At 65.0% G+C, this 23834-nt stretch overlaps 2 protein-coding genes across 11 annotated transcripts; one reads left to right on the forward strand and one right to left on the reverse strand.

Annotated features, from left to right (window-relative positions):
* Positions 1-1108: 1108 nt before the first annotated feature.
* TNK2 (tyrosine kinase non receptor 2) lies at positions 1109-22076 on the reverse strand. Of its 10 annotated transcripts, XM_062629040.1 has the most exons (18): positions 21936-22070; positions 19484-19629; positions 16337-16634; positions 12603-12780; positions 12381-12451; positions 10616-10828; positions 10374-10526; positions 9906-10183; positions 9705-9831; positions 9466-9612; positions 9004-9098; positions 6070-6264; positions 4513-4604; positions 3954-3998; positions 2288-3606; positions 1735-1830; positions 1518-1645; positions 1109-1409 (listed from the first exon to the last, which is right to left on the reverse strand). In XM_062629040.1, the coding sequence occupies exons 3-18, from the start codon at positions 16511-16513 to the stop codon at positions 1403-1405; spliced, it is 3321 nt and encodes a 1106-aa protein (XP_062485024.1). In that variant the 5' UTR covers positions 16514-16634; positions 19484-19629; positions 21936-22070; the 3' UTR covers positions 1109-1402. The 10 variants fall into 10 exon arrangements, with proteins under 10 accessions (XP_062485024.1, XP_062485026.1, XP_062485023.1 ...); XM_062629042.1 differs by lacking the exon at positions 16337-16634 and having other exon boundaries at positions 21936-22076; XM_062629039.1 differs by lacking the exons at positions 19484-19629; positions 21936-22070 and adding an exon at positions 16768-17594.
* On the forward strand, positions 22031-23282 carry LOC134168914 (basic proline-rich protein-like). The gene is made up of 2 exons (XM_062629064.1): positions 22031-22588; positions 22641-23282. Exons 1-2 carry the CDS (start codon positions 22031-22033, stop codon positions 23280-23282), a joined length of 1200 nt encoding a protein of 399 aa, XP_062485048.1.
* The last annotated feature ends 552 nt before the right edge of the window (positions 23283-23834 follow it).

Raw genomic sequence — 23834 nt, forward strand, 5'->3', positions numbered from 1 at the left:
CACAGAGCCTAGCCGAGACCAGCTGGGGCACCATTTAAAGATGAGAAGTAAGCTGGTGAAGCTGTTGGGCCTTCCTCGCTTCATTGACAGCCATCTTCCCCCAGCTGCCATGCTATGGTAGCTGCACTTCAGATGGGGAAACTGAGGCCCAGAGGGTCCAAAGCACCTGTGCATGACTGCTCCCATGGCAGCATCAGCAAACCTCTCCGTTCCCATGCTTAGGGAAGGCCAGGGTGCACATAGCACATAGCTGATGTAGCCAGACACCACTGCCACAGGGAAGGACACATGAACATGCTGAGGCAGCCCTTCCTGCCAGGCGATTCACCACGCATGGTGGAGTCACTCCTCTGAAGCCACCAGCTCTGGAGCAGAAGGCATCCTGTGGACCAGGCATGACCAAAGCCCAGGGACTGATTTTTGGGAACTGAGGTCCACCATGCTCCACATTGGTTTCTCCTACACACTCAGAGACCCCTTCCTGCTGCTGCCACCTCAGGAAAGCCAGCTGAGGGGCTCTGACAGTGACTGGGGGGGCCTGGGACCCCACAGGAGCCATCCCCCCCTCCTACAACACCTGGCTCTGGCTGCGCGGTGGCATCTGGTTGCACAACGCCCCTCGCGTGGGCCGGGGAGCAAGGCAGGTCCCGGCACTCCCTGCCTGGGCATGAGTCAGGCGTCACCAGGATCCAAACCTTGGGGCACTGGGAAAGGGGGGCCCTGCTGCAGGACATCGCTGGGGGCAATACTGCTTCCTCACAGCAGGAGAAACCTGCCCAGCCTTCCAGCTTTGCACCTGGGACAACATGCGACCAACTTCAGCACCTCAGATGGAGAGACCTGTGCACCCCAAAACAGCCTGGGAGCCATCACCAGTGTGTTTTACACGTCACAGTTCCCTAGAGATCCCCAGCGCCTGCTGGGCATCACAGCACATGTGCATCCCCTCCCTGGCACTCTGCACCTGAGTTCCATCCCTGTGGCAGGTCCCATGGGTCACAGCCACAGCTGCCTGCACAGGGAGGAACCAGCACCCATGGAGACATGGTCTGTCCCTGTGCGTTGGCAGGGATGAACCTGGGAGACAACTACAGGCACCCTCCTCCTCTCCATAGAATAGTTTTTTATATATACATAATATATATATTAAAATTACATTTCTCTTTACAAAAACAATTCAACAAGGGGCATGGGGATGGAGCCCATCACTGAAGCCAAGGTGCAGGCACCCTGACAAGTCACGGGCGCTGAGCAGGCACCCTTTCGGGGTGTCCCCATCCCCCAAGTGGCAGCTCAGTCCGGAGTCCAGCAGCAGGTTGTGTAGGTGAGGGTGGGCACCACGGGGTGGCCCCACAGTGAGATGCCTGCTCCGGATCTGACACAGCTCGCCCCATCCCCACTGTCACCGCCTGTAAGGAGAGAAGAGGACACAGGCTCAGGAAGGGTGATGATGCCACATGGCCAAGAGCAGCATGGCATGGACACCCCCCACCCCGAAAAACCATCCGTGCCCCTACTTCTGGCGGGTGGTGCTGTAGGGATCAAGGAGGTGGGAGCTGGCCTGGGCCAGGTTCCAGTCGAACATCTCCAGCACCCGGTGGCACTCAACACGGGACTTCAGCCCCAGGCAAAAAAGCTGCTCCACCTGCAAGGGGACAGGGCATGGCAAGGGAGGTGACAGGGGTGCCAGCACTCCCACAGGAGCTGGGGCAGGTGGACAGGGGTGTACGGTACCTTCAGGTACTGGATGGCCCGTTGGACGCTCCAGCCATGGTTCTGCAGGGCCGCCTGGCACTCCTCGGTGGTCACACCGTGCACTGTGTCCTGCACCTGAGGAGAGGTTGAGGTCAGTGTCTGCTACCTGACCTGAGCAGTGAGGAGGCAGTGGCTGGAGCAGAACACCAGGGCTGCCCTCCACCCTGGCTCTGTATCTGCAGAGCACCGTCAGCTTGGAGCTGGGGCCATCCTCATCCCTGGGATCTTCAGCCTCTCCTGGGCTTGGGTGCAGACTCCTGGCCACCACGGACCAGCCAGGAGAACCCAAAGGGACCATAGTGTCAGCCACCTTCCTCCCCGCTCCCTGCGGCCATGGATGGAGCTAATTTGGAGTAAAAGGGCCTGTGATCCCCATTTTGGAGTTGCAGTGACACTTATGTCCCACAGCACATCTGGGGACCACATGCAGCCAACCCCCAGGGGTTGAACTTGGGGAAACCAGGGTGGGGATGCCTTTTGCTCCAGTGAGTCCATGGCCCCTGTGCCCCTATTGCTCATGGATGCCACTTACCAGCCGGATCTTGTCAGCAGGGCGGCAGCCATCCGGCCCATCGTAGATGATCTTCTGGAGACTGCAGGAGGCTTTCACCAGGCACTTGGGCCCAGGATTGCTGTTGTTGGAGGAGAAGTTGGCTTTGCAGTCTGTTGGCAGCTGCTGCACCATGGGACGAACAGTAGCTGTGGTGACCAGGCGTGATGCCTGCACCTCCTCGGGGCTTTTGGCCTCCTTGAAGAACTTCTCATACTTGTCCAGGTAGGCAGGGCGCTCGGGCAACAGGTAGTAGTGGGTGCTGCTGACCTTCTGCCCATCCTTCACGATGGGCAGGATGCAGGGTCCCTTGGAACAGTCCTTGCCCTGTGCCTGGATGACCTTGGGGGTGGCGTACTTGGGGTCCAGGGCAAAGCTCTGCGTGGTGGGCATGGGCTTCCCTGGCGACGTGGAGAGGCAAGAGCAGAGGGCGGCACGTTGCGGGGGGGACCCCACCTGCAGGGCCATGGGGCTGGGTGTCCGGGAGGTGGGCTGCGACAGCGGGTCCCGGGGTGGGATCTGGGGCGGACGGTCCTCCTCACCCCCTGATGCTGGGGAGAGCTCCCCCGACCAGCGCCCGGGCTCATTACGGCGTACGGGCCGGGGCGGGATAGGGATACGGGGTGGGATTTGGGGCTTGTCGTCTGTGGGGGCAGCTGGTCCCAGGGGGACATTAAGCCTCTTCATGCACTCCTGCTGCAGCTCCTCAAAGAGCTCTGTGGTCTGCATCATGCTGGGCTGCTTCATCTCCTTGGGGGGCAGGAAGAGGTTGTCCTCCAGCGTTGGTCCCCGCTCGCCCTCATCCACAAAGCCATAGTTGGTCTTGCCCCGCCGGCTCGGAGGGCTGGTGATGGAGCAGACCTCGAAGTCGTCCTCATCCTGCGCCACGTCATCATAGGCAGGTGGTGGGGGCAAGGGGCGGGCGTCCCAGTCCACCACTGGCGTAGGGTGGAGGGGCCGGGGTAGAGCCCGCGTAGGGCTCTGTGGGGGGGTCTTGTCCAGCAAGGAGAAGGCCTCCATGGCCAGCTTGGCCAACGACGGGGCTGTCAGCTCCCCCACTGGTGAGGGGCTACCTTGGGGCACCTCCTCCCCAAAATCAATGAGGGTCACCTCGCTGCCTGGCGGCCCCTCACTGGTCAGCTGGCGGCTGGGCTGCCGCTCGCCCACCTTGGTGCCTGGAACCCGTGCCGATGGCTTGACCGGTCGCAGACCCTTGCCTGGGCCTGGCTTCTTCAGGCAGAGCTTCCGGAGACCACCTGGCAGACCCTCCTCCTCCTCACTGACTGGGTCGTAGCAGGGCTCTAGGAGGTAGACAGAGAGGGATGGTGAGGTTCCTGGCACCCATCCCAGGGGTGCCAGGAGGGGCACTTGCGTCCCTAACCCCCAAACTGCCTGACAGCTTCAGCCACCTTTCCTCTCCCACTTGGGTGTAGTGATGCACCAGGGCAGGCAGAAGGGTGCTGGAGGCCTGAGGGGTACCCTGCCCTTCCTCACCCTGCAGACCCCAACACCCAGCTCCTCATCTCCGTCCCCCCTGCAGATGCCAACGCTCATGGTGGTACCCGGGATGCAGAGACAGGAAAAGGAGCTAAGAGAGAAAAGAAGGGCACAAAGGAGGGAGAGAAGCACCCGTAAAAGCCCAACTTACTGGTGAGCAGGACGGTAGGCTGAGGTGGGCGCGGAGGTGGCTGCCCTGCAGGAGAAGAGAGAGCCCGAGAGGAGAGGCGTGGGGTGCGCGCACGAAGCAAGCGGCAGTCAGGGTGCTTGTTAGCGGGGTGCATGCTTCATCATGTCCCGCATCACCGCTGGGGTGCGGGGAGGATGCCGGTGGGAAGCCCCACCAAGGGAAAACTGCAGGATTAGGGCATTTGTGGCACCCGCACAGCGTCTGAGCTCCCTCCACGTGGCAGCTCCACCGAGATCCCCTGTACTGGGGAGCCTGGCCGCGGGAGGCTGGGAGTGGACGAGGGACCTGGACGAAGGGCAGCAGGGCAGAGTCCAGCCGGGCAGAGCCACAGGCCACCCACGCTGCTGGCGGTGGCATTTGGCCAGGTGACAACACACCCTGTCACCCCAGCTCCCCCTGGGTCTGTGAACAGCAAGTGGCAGCAGAGAGAAAGGAGAGGGTCCACAGCCCATCACCCTGGCAGCAGGGCCCAAGGACTTTGCACGGCTGACAAGCAGGGATAAGGAGAAAAGCGACTCACTTTTAGCCCTGCCAGGAAGCTGGGTGGGTCTGGCAGCACTCGGGTCCACACCTAAAATGTCAGGAGGGTCCATGGGATTTCCCAGGTACAGCCTGTGGGGAGACAGGAGAGTGCCTGGAGGTCAGCAGAGGCCTCATAGGACCCCTTGCACCCTGAGCTTGTGCCCTGTCCCTTGGTACACCCCACCTCCACCATGCCCCATGCCCCAGTGAGTACCGTCTCTGTGAGCACGGGGGCACCACACCCTAGAGGCTTTCAGTGCTGCAGCACAGAGCCTGGTGCCATCCCAGCACCACGCATATGATGCGCTGTAACCCAGGGGATTGCAAGCAGGGTGCCGTGCCCAGTGTACTTGTACGGGGCGTGGTGGCCGGGACACACCGCAGCACCAGGGTGCCCCGGCATGACGCTGCACGCAGGGCAGGGCACCCCGGTACAGCACAGCACGGCACGCTGGTGGGGTGCCGGGAGGCGCGGGCGAGCCATCGCAAGCTGGGTGCGGCGAGGCAGGAGCCGGTGGGAGCCGGTGCAGCCCCAAGGCCTGGGTGTGTGCCCAGCTCGGTGCGTTCTCGGCAGCCCGGCAGCACGTACCCAGCACCGTGCCCACGCAGCGGGAGCCTGCTGGGGCACGAGCAGGGCTGTGTGCACGGCGCCCCGGTCCAGCCCCCCGAGGTTCAGCCCACCGGGTGGCCTTGGGGAGTCAGGCTGGGGCAGAGGGCACCGGCAGAGATGTCCTGGGGGTGGGAAGCTGAGCAGCAGTGGTGATCACGATCCCAGGGGATGTGCTTAGCCAGGCACAAGAGCTGGCTTTACCCAGCTGTAGCTTTCCAGGCTTTGAAATCCTATCCTGCCCCCCACACACAGCCCTCCCACGTCCCCCCAGCCCAGTGCTGGCAGAGATCCCCATGCCCTCTGCCCTGAGCCAAGCACCCCTGCCCACCATCCCCCAGCAACACACTAAGCGCGTCAGTCCCACATGGCAAGGAGGTACAGGCACCCGACCCCCTCCATCAGAACAACCTGGGTCTGTCCTGATGGAACAGGGGGTGGAGAAAGCATTTTGGTGGATTTCTTTCATGGTGTGCTGTTTTAACTCATGCTGTTAAAAGCAGGGGGTGAGTCTACACCCCCATCACAGCTTCCCTCCATGCAGGCACAGAAAGGCGCAGGTTTAGCAGCCCTGGGACATCCCAAAAGCATTGTGGTTAACACGGCCACATCCAGGGTGGTGCTTACTGATGTCCCTCCAGCCCGGGACAGCATGAAGGGCTGCAGGGCTAGAAGATACTCCCCCCCCCCCACCCCAGACAGCCCCCACAAAAGCACAGCAGCCCTCCCTGCCCTTGACCCCATTAGTAAGAAGAAGAGAGGGAGTTAGTCCAGCCACAGGGACCCTTCCCGGAGCCACCACCCTCAGTAAAGCAGAGGGGCGGAAGAGATGTTTCACTAGCAAGGCGAACACAGGATGGCCAAACCATGGCTCATTCCATGCCCAGCGGGCAGCAGGGAAAGCAGAGAGCAGGCAGGGGATGCAGAGAAGATAAAAGATTTTCTTACTCATCAATTTTATCAGGAAACCCCCAGCAATGCTGGGGGTTGGTGTCTCCATGGCCCGTGTGGATGAAGCTGTTTTTAAGCGGCTGGCTGATGTCGTGCGCCGACAACCCTGCCACCGAGGTCACCGTGTTTCGGGGGAACTGGCCCACTTTTAGGGTCCGCTTATTCTGACCCCGCCACCAGTAATTCTCAGCCCTAAAGAATAAAAAGGACCTCGTTACCAACAAGGGTATGAGAGGGGGACACATGCCTGTCCCGGTGACAGGGGAGGAGGCAAGGTGACTTGTCCAAGTCCAAGCAGGCGAGCAGTGGCACAGCCAGGAAGAGAGCCCAGGTGTCCAGGATCCCAACCCTGAGCTGACAGTGCCCTCTGCCTCCCACCCTGTGGGCCCCTGCACCCAGTGGTGCTGGGGATGTGGGGGGTAGGGAACAAAGCTGCCTGCTTGTGCCCACAAAGATGTGCCCCTTCCTCCTCCCAGCTGCCCCAAATTATGCAGGAGCCTTGGGGTGCTGCCTGCATGGAGCTGCTCACCCCTGGTCCTCCTGTGCCCTATGCAGCCAAGGATGGCACAAGGAACACGGCTGGGGTCTGACGATGAACATTCAACTCTTAATTGGGAGGTCTTCCTCGCTCCCTTATCAGTGAGCCTCATGCAGGTTGGTGAGGGCAAGGGAAGATAGGCAGGCAGACAATGCCACCTTGGGATGCTGGTCCCCAGCGTGCCCTAGGAGCTGCCTGCTCCAGGAGAAGAAGGGGGGGTCACCTAGCCCGGGTGGGAACTGGGACAGGAGAGGGGCAGGTAGGGGGCAGGAAAGGGTACCCCAGGCACTGCACCAGATGAATGTGGGGGTACTCCGACCCTACCCGCCCCCCGCCTGCCGGGTCCCCCGTTCTCCGTGGGTAGGGCGTGCTCCGGGGAGGGGGCGGTGGCGGTGCCAGCCTGGCGAGGCTGGCACGGCCCCACGGTTTCCTGGAGTCACCTGTGAGTCACCCCCGGCCACCAGCTCAGCCCTTTTCCTGTTTACCTTCCCCGCTCGCCGCCAGCCAGCCGCCAGGACCCCTCGGCGTGGCCGCAGCAGAGCCCAGCCGGTACCGGGCACCATCCCTCACCCGCACCGGGACAGGCAGGAGCCGGCTCCCCCTCCCCGGGAGGTCCCGTCCACTCGCCCTCCCCGCGTCGCGACACCGCCGCATCCCACCGGAGGGATGCTGCGGCTGGGCCGGCCCTTTCGCTCCCCTCCTCTCCCGGCCTCGTCCCACCGGATCCAGGCGCGGAACCCCGGCACGATCCCGCTGCGGCTCTTCCCTGGCTTCCCCCCGAGAGCCCTCTCCTGCGACCGCCTGGGTCCCCGGGGGGCTTTCAGGTAGGTCCCTGCCCCTGCCCACACACACGTACGCACGGCCAGCGCCCGCCGAACGACAGGCAGGGGCTTGTAAAGGGGTGGGGGGGTGTTTACGGTGCCCCGGGCGGCCTCGGCGGGGCCGGATGCGCGGCCCCCGGGAGGAGCCCCCAACCCCCTCCGCCAGCCCTCCCCTCCCAGCCCAGGCATCCGCGCCGGCAGCGCGGTGGGGAGCAGGCACCCCGGGGGGGGAAACCGAGGCACGGGGATGGGGGTTCCGTTCCGGGAGCACCAGCAGCCCCCGGCTGCAGAGCTCACCCCGCCTGCTCGGACCCAGCACCCCCAAAACGTGCCCACCGCGGGCCACCGAGCACCGGCGTCCCCCAGGAAAACTGAGGCAGGGGAGGCTGCGCCCCGGTTCCACCGCGCTCACGGCCCTCCCCGACTCATTGCAGCGCAACCACGTACCCCCGTCCCGCTCCTGACAACCTCTCGCTCCCCGCCGCCCCCCCCGCGGCTCACCTGGGGCCGACGGCGGGGCGGGGGGCGCGGGAGCTGGATCCCCAGCCCGTGATGCGCGCCGGGGACGATGTAGGCGCACTGGCGCGGCCGCGCCGCCCTCCGCCGCTCCTTCCCTACCTCCCTTCTTCCCTCCCTCCGCCGACGCCGCTTCCCTTCCCCTCCCCTCCCTGCAATTAAACCGCCAGACCCTGGGCAAGAGTCATCCCTGGCGGCGGCCGCCGGAGAGAAAGCCGGTCCCTGAAGACACACAAATCCGGCCTGATTCACCTCCGGGCTGTGACTAACGGCGGGGAGCTGGTCCCGGGAAGGGGGGAAGGACAGAGCCTTTCTCCTCACCCCCTGGGGCTGGAGGCGGGAGCAGCCTCCCATGTGCCAGCGGAGCAAAGGGACATAGAGCTCTTCCTAGGGGTCTCCACTGTCCGCATGCTGGAGTGGCACAGCCACACACTAGGATGGGAATGCAGGGACCAAAAGTCCCCCCAGTCCACAGGTCACCGGGGTAGTGGAAGGGGATGGCTGTGCTCCGGCGTGGCTAGCAGCGACCAAGGAGCAGAGCCGACAGCGCAGGGGGTGACTGGTCATGCCACCGTGGTACTGAGCTCCCCAGCATCTCTCCTGGCCCCACAGCAGTGGCAGGTCCCCACTGCTATCAGTGGGGAGCTGTTCTGGGGCAGCCGGTTTCCAGGGACAAGGCTACGGCAAACCCAGAGGCAGAGTGGGTGAGTCAGCGGGTGGATGTTTTGGGCAGCGCAGGTAGAGCTGTGCTGCCCATAGGCATTGCTGCACCCCACACATTGCAGTGGCCCCACACTGCTGTGCTGCCTGGGGCACTGCACACCTCCCAGGGCAGTGGGGCAGCTCACCTGTGGACTACACAGTCAGGTGTGCTAGGGGGCAGAGCCCACTCTCCCCCATCCCTGCTCCACAGCTCTGCCAGTGCCCCCAGTCTCCTGATTCCCCCTGTGCCCATGCAAACTGGCAGCCCTGAAGCTGGCCGCTGGTCCATGCCCCTCTAGTGCAATACCTGACACTGCTCCCGTGCAGTACGTGCCCTCACACCCTGAGCAGTACCTGCCCTCGATGACTGTGATGATGTCGTTCATCTGGATGTGCAGCTTGTCCGGCTCCTCGAAGTCCTGCAGTGCCCTCATGTCAGTGGGCTGGGCCTGGGAGAAATGAGGGTGAAAACAAGGTGATGCAGACCCCCACCATCCATCCTTGCCCTGTTTTGAGACTAGCTGCAGCCCCACGTAGGGGAAGGCAGGGGAGCCTCAAAAGTGGGGCAAGAGACAGCATCACCACTCCCAGCCCCTACTCAGCTGTAACACCCCTGGGCTGGACAAGGGCCAGGTAGTACCCAGGGACCTGCTGTGACCACATCACTGCCCCTCACCTCCCAGCCTGCAGGGCTGCCTGGGCTGAATCCCCCAATGTCACCTCCTGCCTGAGTGGTACCCTGAACTCTGCCTACACTTAAGCAGAGCCGAGGGGAAGGGAGTGCTGGAGCCCCTGTCCGCCTGCCTGCGCACCCACCTCCACCAAGAAGTCCCGCAGGGCCACAAAGGTGGGTCGATCCTCAGGCTTGTGTGCCCAGCACTGCAGCATGACATTGTAGATGTCCTGCGGACAGTCCTCAGGCCGTGGCAGCCGCTCACCCTCTTTGTCTATCTTGTGCAGGATCTGCAGAGCAGTGAGTACTGTCAGGGGTTCCCAGGTCTCCCCGAACCACTGCCACGGTGAGGCAGGGGGTCAGGTCCCTGCCGTGCGCTCACCTGGCTGCCGTTGAGGCCAATCCAAGGCTCCTGCCCATAGGTGAACATTTCCCAGAGAGTCACCCCAAACATCCAGGTGTCACTGGCATGGGAGAAGGTGCGTGTCTTCAGGCTCTCAGGAGCACACCTGCGTGGGGAAGGATGTGAGCATCAGAAGGCAATGGGTGCTGTATCCCCAGGTCCCTCCTCCCCAGGGCTCACCAGGCGAAGGGGACCTTGCGATGCTCCTGCATCACGTAGTGGTCGTCATTTTTGGGCAGGGCCCGCATCAGCCCAAAGTCCCCGATCTTGACCAGCTCATTGGAGGCCAGCAGGATGTTGCGGGCAGCCAGGTCACGGTGGATGAAACGCTTGGACTCCAGGTAGGCCATGCCCTTGGCCACCTGGATGGCATATTGGCAGAGGGTGGAGATGAGGAAATGACCCTGATTCTTCCGCAGGCGGTCCAGGAGGGAGCCCAGTGGGGCCAGCTCTGTCACCTGGGCCATGGGGTAGGAAAAGCAGGTTGGTCAGGCCAGAGGCACCCTTGCTGGGCTGGTTTCCAGCCTTGTGCCCCACTGGAGATGCCCGTGGAGCACTGGGATATGGATCCAGCCTAGCTTTGCTCACCCCACCACACAGAACTCTCACAGGGCACCACTGGGGTCAGCCCCATCCTCCCACACTCACCATCTTCATGGGGTGGGAGAGCACCACGCCATAGAGACGGATAAGGTTCCTGTGGTCCAGAGAGTGCATGGCATTCACCTCCCGGATGAAGTCATCCAGTGCCTCCGGCTGGCTCAGCACATCCGTCTTGAGACACTTCACTGCCACATCCAGCTATGGCCAAAGCAGGGATGAGCCCCAAAGCATCTTCCCCCCCAGGTGGTGCTGCTGCCCGGCTCACCCCACCATGAACAGCCCCTCACCGTCTTGCCGGCAGGCGTGCACCACTCGCCACGACGTACAACGCCAAAGGAGCCGTCGCCCAACTTCTCAAAGATGGAGAGGTCCCGCTCCCGTACGAGGCAGGTAAGGGAGTGCTGGCCCCCGGCTTCGGGGGGCGGTGGTGTGGGGGGTTTGCGGAAAGTGCTCTGGGGCTGGGGCGGCAGCTCTGACTCAGGGCGCTTCCCGCTGAACACCTGCAGGACATGGAGGTAGGCAAGATGCAGGCGCGGAGATGCCCCAAGCCATTGTGTTTGTGAGTGCCAGGATGACACCCGGCCTGGCCTGTACACTCTGTAACCTAATGATGACCCCTAACTCATGATTACCCAGGGCAGGCTGGCTGCAGCAGCAGGCTCTGTTCTTCTAGCTGAGCTGCGATTCATGTGGATTTGTAGAATCATAGAATGGTTTGAGCTGGAAAGGACCTTAAGATCATTTAGTTCCATCCCCCCTGCCATGGGCAGGGTCACCACACACTAAGCCAAGAGTCTGTCCAACCTGGCCTTCTTTGGACAACCTGTTCCAGTGCCTCACCAACCTCACAATAAAGAGCTTCTTAAGTCTAACCTGAAATTTCCCTGTTTATGTTTAAACCCCTTGCCCCTTGTCCTGCCACTACAGTCCCTGAGGAAGAGTCACTCTCTGGTATCCTTGCAGAACTCCTTCAGACACTGGAAGACTGCTATGAGGTCTCCACGCAGCCTTTTCTCCAGGCTGAACAGCCTCAGCTTTCCCACTCTCACAGCAGCCCAGCAGCAGCACTCCAGCAGCCTCAGCAAACCAGGCTGGCCCTTGGAGGGCCCTGGGCATTCCTTGGCCAGGCTGTGACTACACAATGTGCCTGGGCATAAGGCCAAGAGAAACCTCCAGCTTGGGCAGAGTGTGGTGACACATCCCTGCAGCAACGGAGGCCTTGCAACAGGCACTGCTGCCACTGCCAGCCCAGAGGGAACGTGGACAGGCTCTCCCTCCATCTCCCCCAGCTGGGACTGATGATGTGCCAGGACCAGTGATGTGCCCCACGGGATGGGGTCCATCCCATCCTCAGAAGTGAGGACCTGCGTGGGGTGCACAGGGGTTGGGCCCAGCATGTGGCTGGGGTGGGAGGTGGCATTTCTGTGCCCAGTGTGAGGCTGAGCAGCCTTCTATTAAAAGCCCATCCTGTCTCCATCCCATCCCAGATGAGTCACACAGGGAAGAGGCCACAACCCAGAGCCCAGCTGGCAATTATCCTGCTCTTTTGGGGGTGCAAAGTGCCAGGGTGGCAGCATCACCAACCTTGGGCAAGATGGCACTGGGGGCATACATGAGCATCGTGGGGTCCCCTGCCCTGGCGCAGCCCCAGCCTGGTGAGCAGGGCTCCAGTGGGCATTGGCGCCCATAGAGCTGCCTGGGGTGAGATGCAGAGGTTCTGTGGCTCATTAGCTGCAAATTAGTTTCCTGGCAAAGAGGCAAATAATGCAAGAGGAATGAACTTCCCAAGTGCTGGGGCGGCAGGGACATCCATCACCAGGAAGTAACCCAGGAGCCTGCACAGGATGGGAGCACACTGCAGGGAGCACACTGCAGGCAGCACACTGCAGGCAGCACATGCTTCACAGGGGTTTCTGCCCCCTTCCCTGCCAGCCTCCCTGCCAGGCACTGGTGACGTGGGGAAGAGCCAGGCACTGTGGAAGAACATGTGGAGAAGTCCAGCTCCTCCTGCATGCCTGTTTCCCTGCCACACCTGCCCTCTCCCATCCCTACCTTGCTCATCCAGGATTTCCGCTTGCACATGGCTTTCCGCCGCTTCACTGCCTCCCACAGCCGCCGCTGGCCTGCACGACACAGTGGCTGTCACCAACCCAGCATGGGGTGGGGGTCCCTCCAGCCCCATAGACTGCATGCTCCTCTGGGATCCCCAGAAGATGCTGTGCAGCCAGCCAGAGATATGGGGGGAGGTTTTGGGGGCGGGGGGGGTGTACGCACCAGGGCGCCCCATGCCAATCTTCTCCAGATCCTCATTTTTGACGTACTCGAAGTGGGAGAGGCGGGTGACGTTGAGCTCATCCCGGATGCGCAGGAAGTACTGCTGCAGCTGCAGCTCAGTGAGCAGCTCCAGCAGCCAGTCCGTGCCCTCCTCCGCCTGCATGCTACAGCTCAGCCTCTGCAGGGACACCGAGCATGTGAGGTTAGGGGGAGAACCCTGTTCCACTCCCCTCTGCCCCCTCCTCACACTGGGGACATCATCCAGAGAGCCTGACAGCCAAGGCTGGGGTGCTGCCTGGGCAGGGCGTGAGGGATGCTAGCAGGACTCATCTCCTAAGCCTGCCCCCAGCTCTCCAGGGAAGCTGGGAAAGGCACCCCATCAGCAGGATGGGACGTTCGTACTGCCCCATGGTGCCCACAGAAACACCAGCCCACATTTCTACTCCAGCACAAACTGTCCTCACGCAGCAGTGTCAGGGACACAGGAGAGAGCAGAGCCTCCTGGATGGGTGTGCCTGGCAGCGGCCCCCAGCTGAGGGCCACCCCGTGCCTGCCAGGCTCCCTTTGCCCAGCTGGAGGGGCTGACTGGGGAGAGGACAGCCACATCGGCCCTGCCACTCAGCCCCCTACCATCCCCACACACCCGGCTGGGCTGTGGCACAGACCCACAGCGGGTCTTCTCTGCCACGGGTGGTGGCACCTCACCTGGCAGCCACAGGGACAGGACACACAGGGACATCACAGCCTTCAGGTGGTCCTGGTGCCTGGGCTGAGGCAGAAGGCAGCCCAGCGCTGCTGGTGTCAGCTCCACAGCCAGGCCAGGGCATGAGGCCAGGTCTCACCCACGGTTCCCCGCATCTCCATGTTCCCCTCCGCTCCCTATCCCTGCCTCCTCCTCTTTCATTGCCACCTTTCTGGGAAGAGGCATGTCTCTGCCCCTCGCTGCTGTGAGCTGGGCGTGAAGTGGGACCCTCATCCCGGTCCCACAGCAGCACAGCCCGCTCCATCCTCTCCTCTCCCCCCGGGTCCCCGCTGTCTCCATCCCCTGCGCTCGACTCCCTCGGTGCGTCACCACAATTACAGCCCTCGGCACTGGGCTAAAAATACGGCGGGTGCGGCAAGCAGCTGGGCACGGGGGCACACGGGGGCACACGGCGCGAAAGCAGCCGCTGGCCTTTGGTGCGCGCCCGCGGGTGGCCGAGGACGGCTGGTCCCCTGCCCACAGGCGATGGGGACAGGGCTGAGTGACAGCCAGCACAGGGTCTGCCGGGGCGAGGGTCGGCACTTACTCGGTAGAGGCGGAAGCGGGTGAGGAAGGGGAAGGATCGGCGCAAAGCTTGGAAGCGTCGCATCCTGCCTGGCTGCCCGTCGCCGGCTCCTGGCACCGCCGATGTCCCTTCCCGGGCGCCGGCGTCCCGCGGCAGAGCCCGCTCAGCGCAGCAGGGGCACCCGCAGCCCTGCCATCCGGGCTGCAGAGATGCCCCTCGAGCAGGCAGGGGTTCTCGGGGCGTCCGTCAGCCGGACGCGGGCTGTGGCTCTCCCCCTTCTTCCGTCCGGCTCTCGATCCTCCTGGCCGGCCCTCCCCTTCCCCAACGCAACAGGGCCGGGGCGGAGGGTGGCGGCAGACAGGACTGGGGTCACCCCCTGGCTGAAGCCGCTTCTGAGGACCCCTGTCCGGCCGCGGGGCTCGGTCCCGGCCGGCTGCCCAAGGAGCGCTCCGGGGTGGGGTTATTTTCAGCCGGGGCTGGGACGCGCGCCCAGGGGGCCGGGCTCCCATCAATGTCCCGCTTTCTCCCTTGTTCAGCAGCGGGCACCCGCTCCGGCAGCTGGGAGCCTGGACCCCCACTCCCATTTCCATGGAAACCCGTTCCGGCTTTGGGAAACTCTCCCAGGCCTCAGTTTCCCCCCTCAGGAAGCAGGGAAGGAGGGAGGGAGAGGAGACATCCGGCTCTCCGCTCCCCAGCCGAGGCCACAGGCAGGATGCCAGGGCGATGGGCACTGCGGGGGGGAGCTTCTGGCTCGGCAAACGCACCCGCTGCTCAGCTGCTAGTCCCCGCGGGCTCTGCTGTGGGGTGCCGCCAGCACCCTGGGGCTCACTCCCGTTCCCTGGCAGAGCTGGCACCCGACACCAGCACTGATGTCCGGCGCGGGCTCCCCGGGGAGAACATCTGGCCGCATCCCCAGCCACGGCGTGAGAGAGGACAGACCCACAGCAACCTCTTGCAGCAGCCCCCGCCTGTCTGCCCCCCCGCCACTGTGGCCATGGTTGCGACGGGGGGGGGGGGCGCAGCTGGGAGAGGGTTAAGCGCATCCCCAGGTGCAGAGGAGCCTCCGCTGCGGCTTCCACGGCCGCCGGGATCCCAGCTGGCACAGGCACCCTACACAAGAAGCCCATTGACCAGGGACACCCAGGCACGGTGCACTCGGCACCAACCTCTCTGCCACGCGCCAGCTGCCCCCTCCCTGGCTCTGGGGACACCGTGATGCAAGGGGTTCCCTGCTCTGAATGGGGCATCACCTCCATCAGCCGGGGATGGCACCCACTGGGATCGGCACCCACTGAGACTGGCACCCCCTGGGGCCAGTGTGCTTGCCTCCTGCACCCCCAAACCACAGGTGAGGCTGCCCATTTCAGAGCGCACACTGGGGGAGTACTGGTCTCCAGAAGGGAGTGGGGGGAGGAGGGACACCCAGCCTTGCCCACTGTGCTGGGGAGGCTCCGTGCCTCAGTTTCCCCATCCACCACAGACTCATGGGCACAGAGGCTGATGCCACAGCCTTAATGCTGAGACAGGCAAGCAGAGTCCAGCCAGCAAACCCCTGTCCTAGGGGGGTTCATAGATGCCCATCTCACTCCCATGACCTGGCAGGCGGCAAAGCCCCCCAGCAGAGGTGCTACCTGGCCCTCCACGCCCTGCACACTCACCGTGTTGCGCACACCCACCTCTGCAGCCCCCAGGGTGCACCCTGCATGCACCCAGGCACATGGATGGGTGGTGACGACCGTCACGCACACCCCGGGACCACACAAGAACGACCCCCAGCACCTGCACAACCGCAGCCGCCCCCCTAAGCGCATCACCCCCGCACACCCCCCAGCCATGGCCCTGCCCGGCCGCACGTGCGCCAACACCCCGGCGCCTCACAGCCGGCGGCAGCACACCCGCCTCTGCCTGACGCACACCTGGAACCGCCTGCACCCCTGCGCACCCATGGGTGCCTGCCCCCTGTGTGGCAAGCCCCTTACCTCTGCGCTTGCCCGGCATCACGCTGAGCAGCACATGGGTGGCCAAAGCACCCCGAAATGCTCCTACCCACCATGACACCCCAACACCTGCCCTACACCCCAAGGCAGCTTCACCTACGTGTGCTCCCTAACTGCCCCCCCCCCATACACACAGCCCGACAGCCCCCTCCACGAGGATGGCAGCCTGTGATGGGCACTGTGCCCCCTTATTTCCTCCTACTGCGCCATCATTCCCCCATGCCTCAGTTTCCCCAGCAAGAAGCAGCAGGCAGCCCTGCTCCCGTGTGTCAGGATGGGAGCACAGCCAGGAAGGGGGATGCCATGCCCACACCACCCCAGATGCTGCGGGGTACCCCGACTCCGGGAGAGGGGAGATGCCATGCAGGGAACCCCCGTGCCTCATGCCAGCTGCCCCACAGCAGGACCCTGCCCTCACGGGGGACACCCAGCCTGCCCGGGTGCCCCCCGCCGCTCCCCCCACACTGACCCGCCGGCACGGCATGCCCGGGGCGATGTCCTGCCGCGAGGACCGTGCGGGGCGCCTGCTGCCTGGCCGCAGGGCCTGCTGCCCAGTGCTGTCCGAGAGGCTGTGGGGCAGGGAGCCGAGCATCTCCTCCTCCTCCTCGGCGCTGCTCAGGCGCTGGTAGTCGCATCTCTCGCCCATGGCTGGGGCGGCTGCGGCAGTTGCGGCGCGGCGGCGAGCGGGGGGCTCTGCGGAGACACCCGCGCCTGGCTGGGGGTGGCGAGGGCTGGAGCCGGGCTCGGGATCACATGGCAGAAAGTTGCTGCAGTTCCGGAAAACAGCGAGAGGGTGAAGGTGACCGCGACGGTGATGGAGGGGAAGGGGGGGGTGGATGGAGGGATGCAGAGATGGGGGAAAAGAGAAGCGGGGACAGCCCATCAAGCTCCCGTCCTCACCCCGATCCCAGCTTGGCAACGCGATCTTCCTCCCGTCTCGGCAGCCTCACTGCCCGCCTGCTGTCCCCACTCCAGCACCCGAGGGGAAAGGTGGTGGCATCGATGCCAGCCCCAGTGCCGCGCTCGCAGCCACCTTCTCCCCCCACCCGGACAGGGTGCAGCACGCCAGCGGGGATGCGGTGCAGGCAGGCGGGGGGAGGAGGATGAGGTTGAGCGGGGAGCATCGTTCAGCAGCCGGGGATCCGCGGCAAGCTGGGTGGGTGAGAAGGCACCCCGCTGGGAACCTGCAGAGGGGCTGGGGGGGCTCTGGGGCTGGCAGCATCCCCGGCATCCCTCCCACTTCCCTGCGCCGGCAGAGGGGGATGGGATGTGCTGGGAAGATGGCTGCTCCACAGCGACCGGCAGCACTGGCGCAAGCACGGCAGTGCCGGGAGAGCAGCCAGGCCCCGCGGGCGCTGCGGGGATGGGCTCCGGGGGGCATGCGGGGAGGATGGCTCCCAGGATCAGTCCTCTCTCCCCACCCCATCGCAGGGCGCTGGGGGTCTCCCAGACCCGTTGCCAGGTGCTGCACCAGGCACAGCCCCCAGCAGGGGCAGGTGGCACTGGGTGGCCACCCCCCCGGGATGGGGTACCCCCAACCTGCACACTGAGGCCGGCTCGCAGCCCAACACTGCCTGGCCACAGCCACTCTCTGAGGCCCCTTGGGCCAGAGCTGAAGCAGAGGGAGGCCCCTGCAGCCCCTACCCAGTCCCCCAGGACCCACTTGTCCTCTGGGGCATGGCACAGACCTAGGGACAAATCTGCTCCTTATGTCAGCGCCACTGGAGCACGATGCCCACCCCGCGACCCCCCCCATCCCCCAAGACCCCGGTGTTGCCAGAGGAGTGGGAGCACGCATCCATCCTGCCCTCCCCAGGGGAAACCCCCCAGTGCCGGGGGGCACCTGCCCCGGGCGGGGGCCGCCCCGTGGCGGCTCCTCCTGCCCCGCCATACCAGGGAGGTGAGCTCAGCTGTGCAGCCGAGGCGGGCCGGGCCCGCGGCGTGGGAGCAGCGAGCCACCCCCATGCACGGCCGCCGGCGTCACTGGGCTGGCACGCCACAGCTGTGACTGACGCGCGTGCCGTGACACCTTCCCTCCGGCCCCAGCTACCCCCAAACCCTCACCAGCCTCTCCAGCCACAGCAATGCTGCGGGGCACCAAGCCACAGGGGGACAACCCCCGTCCCCACAGCCTCCACAGCGCATGTGGTTCACCCCTCCATGCCTTGGGTCCTCTGGGCTTGCCCAGGCTCAGCTGAAACCCAAATGAGAGATTCCCTGTAGGAGGATGGATGGCATCACGCCATGCCACCCCTGACCCACCTGCCTGCAATTCCCACCCCGGAGGGGCCCCAACACAAGGACAACTTCCAAATGGGGTGTGCTGTTCCTGCCCCACAAGGCACTGACCCCAGGAGGTCCCTCCCCTTGCTGACACTGGACCTCCCCAGCACTCTGGAACACCACGTTTGGCCCCACATCCCTTCCTGCAACCCTGGGTACTGCGGCCGCAGCATCTCTGCACCCACCACCCCTCACAGGGGACCCTGGAAAGCAGCGGGTCCCCATGCAAGCTCCCAGAGGGAGACAGGCCTCCCCCACTCACCTCCGGCACATCACCCCGCTTGCTGCCACCGCAGCCTGCCACCTTCCTGGCAGCTCTGTCACCTTCCTGGCAGCTCTGTCACCTGGAAGTGATCTCACCGGCTGTGGCGGCAGCAAGTCGGCTACGGCGGCACCCGGGGCTGGCTTAGCCCTGGCGGGGCCCCGGGGGCGGCCCCAAATTGTGGTGACACACTCCCCAGCCAGCGGCCTGGCGCAGGCGTGCGGGCACGCACATACCCACGCGTACAAATGCACCCTGCTCCCACCGAAACCAGGGCTGCCAGGCACATCCTGCCCGCCCCAGGGTGCTGCTGCCGCTCAGCTCCCCAGGGTCTGTCCCCACCCCACGTCCCCCCTGTGGGACCCCGTACCGGTGGGTGCTTTGGCTCCCTCGGTGCTGGTACCCGATGCTGCTTGCTCGGCTGACTCTGGCAAGCAGGAGTTCCTGGGGGGCCGGCACGGAGGGCTGGTGACCCCTGTGGTGGTGGTGGCCGTGGAGGCCGGGGTGCCCGGTTACCCCTCGCTGCCATCTCTGGACTCCCAGAGTTCGGCCCCATAGCCTGATCCTAATCACCGGCACAGTGCATCCCCCACTCTTGAGCCCCTGCCTGCAGCAGTGGCTGCCTGAGGAGGAGAGACGCAGCTGGGTGGGGAGCCCTCCCACCCCAACAGAGCCCAGTGCAATTCCAATCCCCTCCATAAGCCTCTTTCCTCTGCTAAATCTCCTCTGCAGGTCGAGCCAGGGTGGGCTGAGCCAGTCTTGCACCTCCCATCTCCTCACTGCAGGCAGGAATCACTGACCCTGTAGCTGATGCCCACCCCAGCCCCTCCAACCAAGACAGAAACACAGCACGGTGTTTTGGGGGAGAAGCAGGCAAAGCAACACCCCCCCGGCACACACAGCACACTGCCCACAGTCAGCTCCATGCCCACAGGCAATGCAGGGAGGGGGAGAGGGCAGCAGGCTTGGAGTCACTTGAGCCTTGGCACAACTGTCCCCGAAGGACACTGCCATGGTGGAGATGCTGCCACCCTGCCCTGTGCAAGGTCGGTTTGTGCCCGCCGCACTCACCTGGGCCGCTGTGGTGGCACTGTGGGGGTCCCTCGGCAGCACCAGCCCCAGTGACACAGTGAGCCAGGCAGTGTGCAAGGGGACACGGTGTCAGGGCTCAGCCGTGCTGCTGACAGGGCTGTGGTGACACTGGCCGTAGGGTCCCCCTGGGGCAAAGCAGGAGTGAGATGTCAGAATGGGCCCCCCCAGCCTGGCACCCCGATATTACCCAACCCAGACCCTCCAGGCTCCCTGGAGTGTAACAGGTGGGAGCATCTCCCTGAATCCAGTCACTCCCTGCCCAGGCAGCTGAAAGAGCATCTGTGGAGCTGCTCCCCCTTTGCCCCAGGGGCACGGGTCGTCTTTGCCCCTGGTCCTGCCGTGGAAAGGGGGGGACCAGCACAGGCCCTGAGCCCAGGGTCCAACCTCTGCCCCAGGGGTGCTGCCAGCATTACCCCCCTCTCCATGCCACTGCATGACCTGCCCTTGGGGCAGGCTGTAGCTGGCATAAGATGAATTTGGCAGGTCTTAGGCCAGATGGGCATAAAGCCACATCCACCACACAGCATCTCCCCTACATGATGGGTGCTGGGAGCAGGGGAGGTATGAGCCCCAGAGCTGGGGGGACAAAAGCTAAACCCCATCACTTTCCCAGCACCAGAGCAGAGCAGTGCCCTGGTGAGACCATTCAGCATCTGCTGGTCATTAGCGCTTATTGATGTCAGCCTAATTAGCCAGGCTACAGTGTGAACAGTGCCCCCCCTTGGGGCTGCTCAGCAGGGAGCTGGAGCAGGACTTTCTCCTTAAAGCCTTCCTGTTCCGGCAAGGAGAAGAGGTCCCTCCTGCCCCTCAAAACCCATGAGTGGGCCATGTCCCCCACGATTCTTTGCCCCAGCCAGCTACCATCCCTCGTGGGCATGACTGAAGTGAAAACCCCAGTGCTTCAGTGGCAGGATGGGGCCTCTGGGAGGGAAACTGAGGCACGGATCGAGGCCTGGTCTGCAAGGTGGGAGAAGACTTTGCTACAAGCCTGCACCAGTTCCTGGTCCTGTGGTGGCTGCTCCTCTGCCCGTGAAGGACCCCCATGCCCCGGGGTATGCTGAGTCAAGCCCAGGACAGCAGGGTGGCAGTAGCTGGAGGAGGAAGAGCAGGAGAAGGGAGGCATCCCCAGCCCCCCAGCCATACCTACATGGCCCACGCCCTGCACTAACGAATTCCAGGCTAACGAGGCCCGGGTAGCTCCAGGGGCTGGTAACAGGTTGCACAGCCTGCACAGCCCCCACCTGGGTCTCAGTGCGGCGGGACCGAGAGTGCAGAGCCTACTTTGGCCCCGCTCCCTGCAGGGAGCATCAAGCTGCAGCACCCGGGGTCCATCCTGGACCCCGGCCCTAACGAAGGGCCTGTCAGAGAGCAGACCAGCTCAGAGACAGCCCCCAGGCAGGTCCTGGTTTTAGCAAAGCCCAGCACTGACAAACTTTGTTCAAGGGCTCTGCCCTGAGTCGGTTCAGCAAAGGGCTGAGAAATGGGGGGGATGCATGACACCCAGAGTATGCAGCAACTGATGAGGGGGACCCACTGTATGGGGCAGTGAGCTGACACCAGCACCCAACGACACTGGGGCACCCCACAATGATGCACCAAGGCGGCTCCAGGGAGGTGAGCGCGTGGGGAAGCACCAGCGCCGGGCTCTGCCCCAGCCTGCCCTGCCCAGACAGCTGAGCCCTGCACAGCCTCTGGCCCATGACAGCAGCACTGCAGCAGAGACACTGTCCCTGCCTTGGCTCCTCCGGTGACCTGCAAACCCCATCCCGGGATACTTGCAGAGCAGGGAAGGGGTCCGGCAGTGCCGGGAGAGCAGAGCGGGGCTCTCCTGGCGAGGTGGGACCCTCACTGGGTTGTCGGCACCACCTTACCCGGTTTAACTTAAAGGCTTTATTAAAAAATGCGAAACCAACAAAGAACAAAAGTACCCAAAGGGTCCCGAGTGTGTAGAGAAAAACCTGCTAGTGTGGCTGGACACAGACACGGTGTAGCCCACCAAGCCAGTGGGTAAAGGCTCCCTGCACCTCATCGCTGCTTCGGGTTCCAGCAGCAGCACAACACCCCAGTGCGCAGGGCCGGCTCGGGAGGACAAGGATCCTCTGTTCAGCGCTGGAGCTCCCACGAGCCCGGGGTAGAGCAAAGCCGCCTTTTCTCCAGGAAAAAAAAAAACCTTCCCCCAGCTTCCGCTGCGGTTTGGGAGGGTTCAAGGGCACCGAGCACCCACTCACTCCAGACCCCACTGCCTGCTCTGTCCTGGCAGGCAGGAGCAGGGGGGTCGGGCATACTGCCGCCTGGGCACGACAGCAGCACCGGCAGCACCACGGGGCACTGTGCCAGCAGTGCCCGGTGAGGCACAGCACGGCCGGGCAGTGCCGCAGTGCTACACACCGACACCTCCCACCCCCTGCAAGGGATCGCGCCTCGCTCTTACCTCTGTGCTCACCGCCACTGCCACCGCATCCCGCGCCGGGTCCACAGCGTCACCGCAGGCAGAGGACCGGCACGGCCGCTCTCCGGGCAGCCCACATGTCAGGCAGGATGCGCCCGCCCGCCTGTCGGGCCGTGGTACGCAGATCGACGCCGGCAGCAGCCCGGTCTCCGGGGGGATCCCCCGCGTGGCGGCCAGCAGCGGGTGCCGGGTCCGGCCTCACAGCCGGGCGGCCCGCCTGCGGCTCGGGCGGTGTGCGGGGTTCCGTGCGCCGGGGGTACCGCCGGGGTGCTCCTGCTCCCCCGAGTAGAACTCGCCCTCCTCCTGCACCCCGCCCCTGGCCTCCCCTTCCTCCTGCCGGCCCCGCCGCACCCACCAGCGGGCCCGGCCTGGGGGGCTCGCCTCCCGCCGCCCCCCGCCCCGCTCCTGTTGCGCCCGCCGGCTCAGGCCCTGCTCCTGCCCGGCTTTGGGGCCGTGCTCTTGCACGCCCCGCACCGCGCACCGCGCTCTCCGCGGCGGCTGCGCCCCGGGGCTGCCCCCCTCTTCCCCCGCCGCCGCTTCCTCCGCGCCCCGCGCCCGCCGCCGCGCGCGGGCCGTCCCCCGCTCCCGGGGCCGCCGCGGCTCCGCGCCCGGCTTGGGGCCGCCGCCGGCTGCGGTGACCAGCGCGGGCCGCTCGCCCCACTCCTGCAAGCCCGTCCGCTCCCCCAGCGGCACCCAGTGCCACCGGCCCTGGCCCCCGCCGCGCCCCGGCCCCCCGCCGCCCGCGGCCACCAGCTCCTGGCCGCGGGGCAGCTCCCCCAGCCCCGCCTCCTGCACGCCCTGGGTGAAGCCCCCCTCCTCCTGCACCCCTGGGGCCACTCCGCCGCCCTCCGGTACCCCTGGGCTCAACCCCCCGCCCTCCGGCACCCCGCTCGCGCCTTGACCCCGGATGGTGCACGCGGCCGCAGCCCCGGCACCGCTCACCCGGGGGGGCCCCCCCCGGGGCCGCCCCCTGCCGCGACCCCCCCGCGCCGCGCTGCCGGAGCCCCGGGGCCGCCGCCGCCGCTCCCCCCTACCCAGCAGCCGCCGCCGCCACCGCCCCCTCCTGCCGCCGCCGGCGAGAGCTGCCGGGGCGGTGCGCGCCCGGCCGGCCCCGCGCTTAAAGGCGCCGCGTCGCCGCTTTACGTAACGGCGGGGAGGGGATGGCGACGGGGTGGGGAGGGACGGGCAGGCGGACGGGGAAAGAGCGGGGCGCGGGGGCCGGACTCACCAGGAACAGCACCAAACCGGGGGCCGCTCGGTACAGGGGCTGGAGGTGTGAGATGGGGCGCAGGGCACGGGCAGCCCCGCACTGCCACGGAGCAGTCCTGATTCCTGCTCCCAGGCGGCTGCAGCCCTGTCCCCCGCTGCCCCGGAGGAGCTGGCCCCGCCCGGCGGCTGCAGAGGCCCCGCCACTGCAGGGAGAGAGCCCTGCCAGGTTTGGGCAAGGAGCTGCGGGAGACCGCGTGTTCCCAAGAAGTAAATCATCCCTGCTGGAAGAGGAGGGACAGCCCTTAAGGAACAAGCAGCCTCCCTCTCCAAAACGGTGCATTTTCACGGGATGCAGCGTTTCTTAAGGAGGAGAGACTAGCACTAGGGAAGGAAAGCTGAGCATATTTAAAATGCAAAGCCCCGAACCAGCACAGTCTCCCACGAGAAGGCCCTTGGCCTGGAGAAGCAGCTCCAGCCCTGCCAGAGCTCTCCAGGGCTCCATGAGCAACCAAATGCCAGTGGGAAGTCTGACACTGCATACTTCCACCATCTACCCCAGTGCCGCAGGTGCTTTAGGATCAATGCAGTGACCAAGAGGCTGCTCTTCCAGCTGAGTGCCAGAATCCTCATGCCAGCTGCCGGCCCAAGGCAGGACACACTGCCACGGAGCAT

Source organism: Pezoporus occidentalis, unplaced genomic scaffold, assembly GCF_034315485.1.
Source record: "Pezoporus occidentalis ecotype Australia unplaced genomic scaffold, CSIRO_AGI_Poc_V1 ctg327, whole genome shotgun sequence".
In the NCBI taxonomy this organism is placed as follows: Eukaryota; Metazoa; Chordata; class Aves; order Psittaciformes; family Psittacidae; genus Pezoporus; species Pezoporus occidentalis.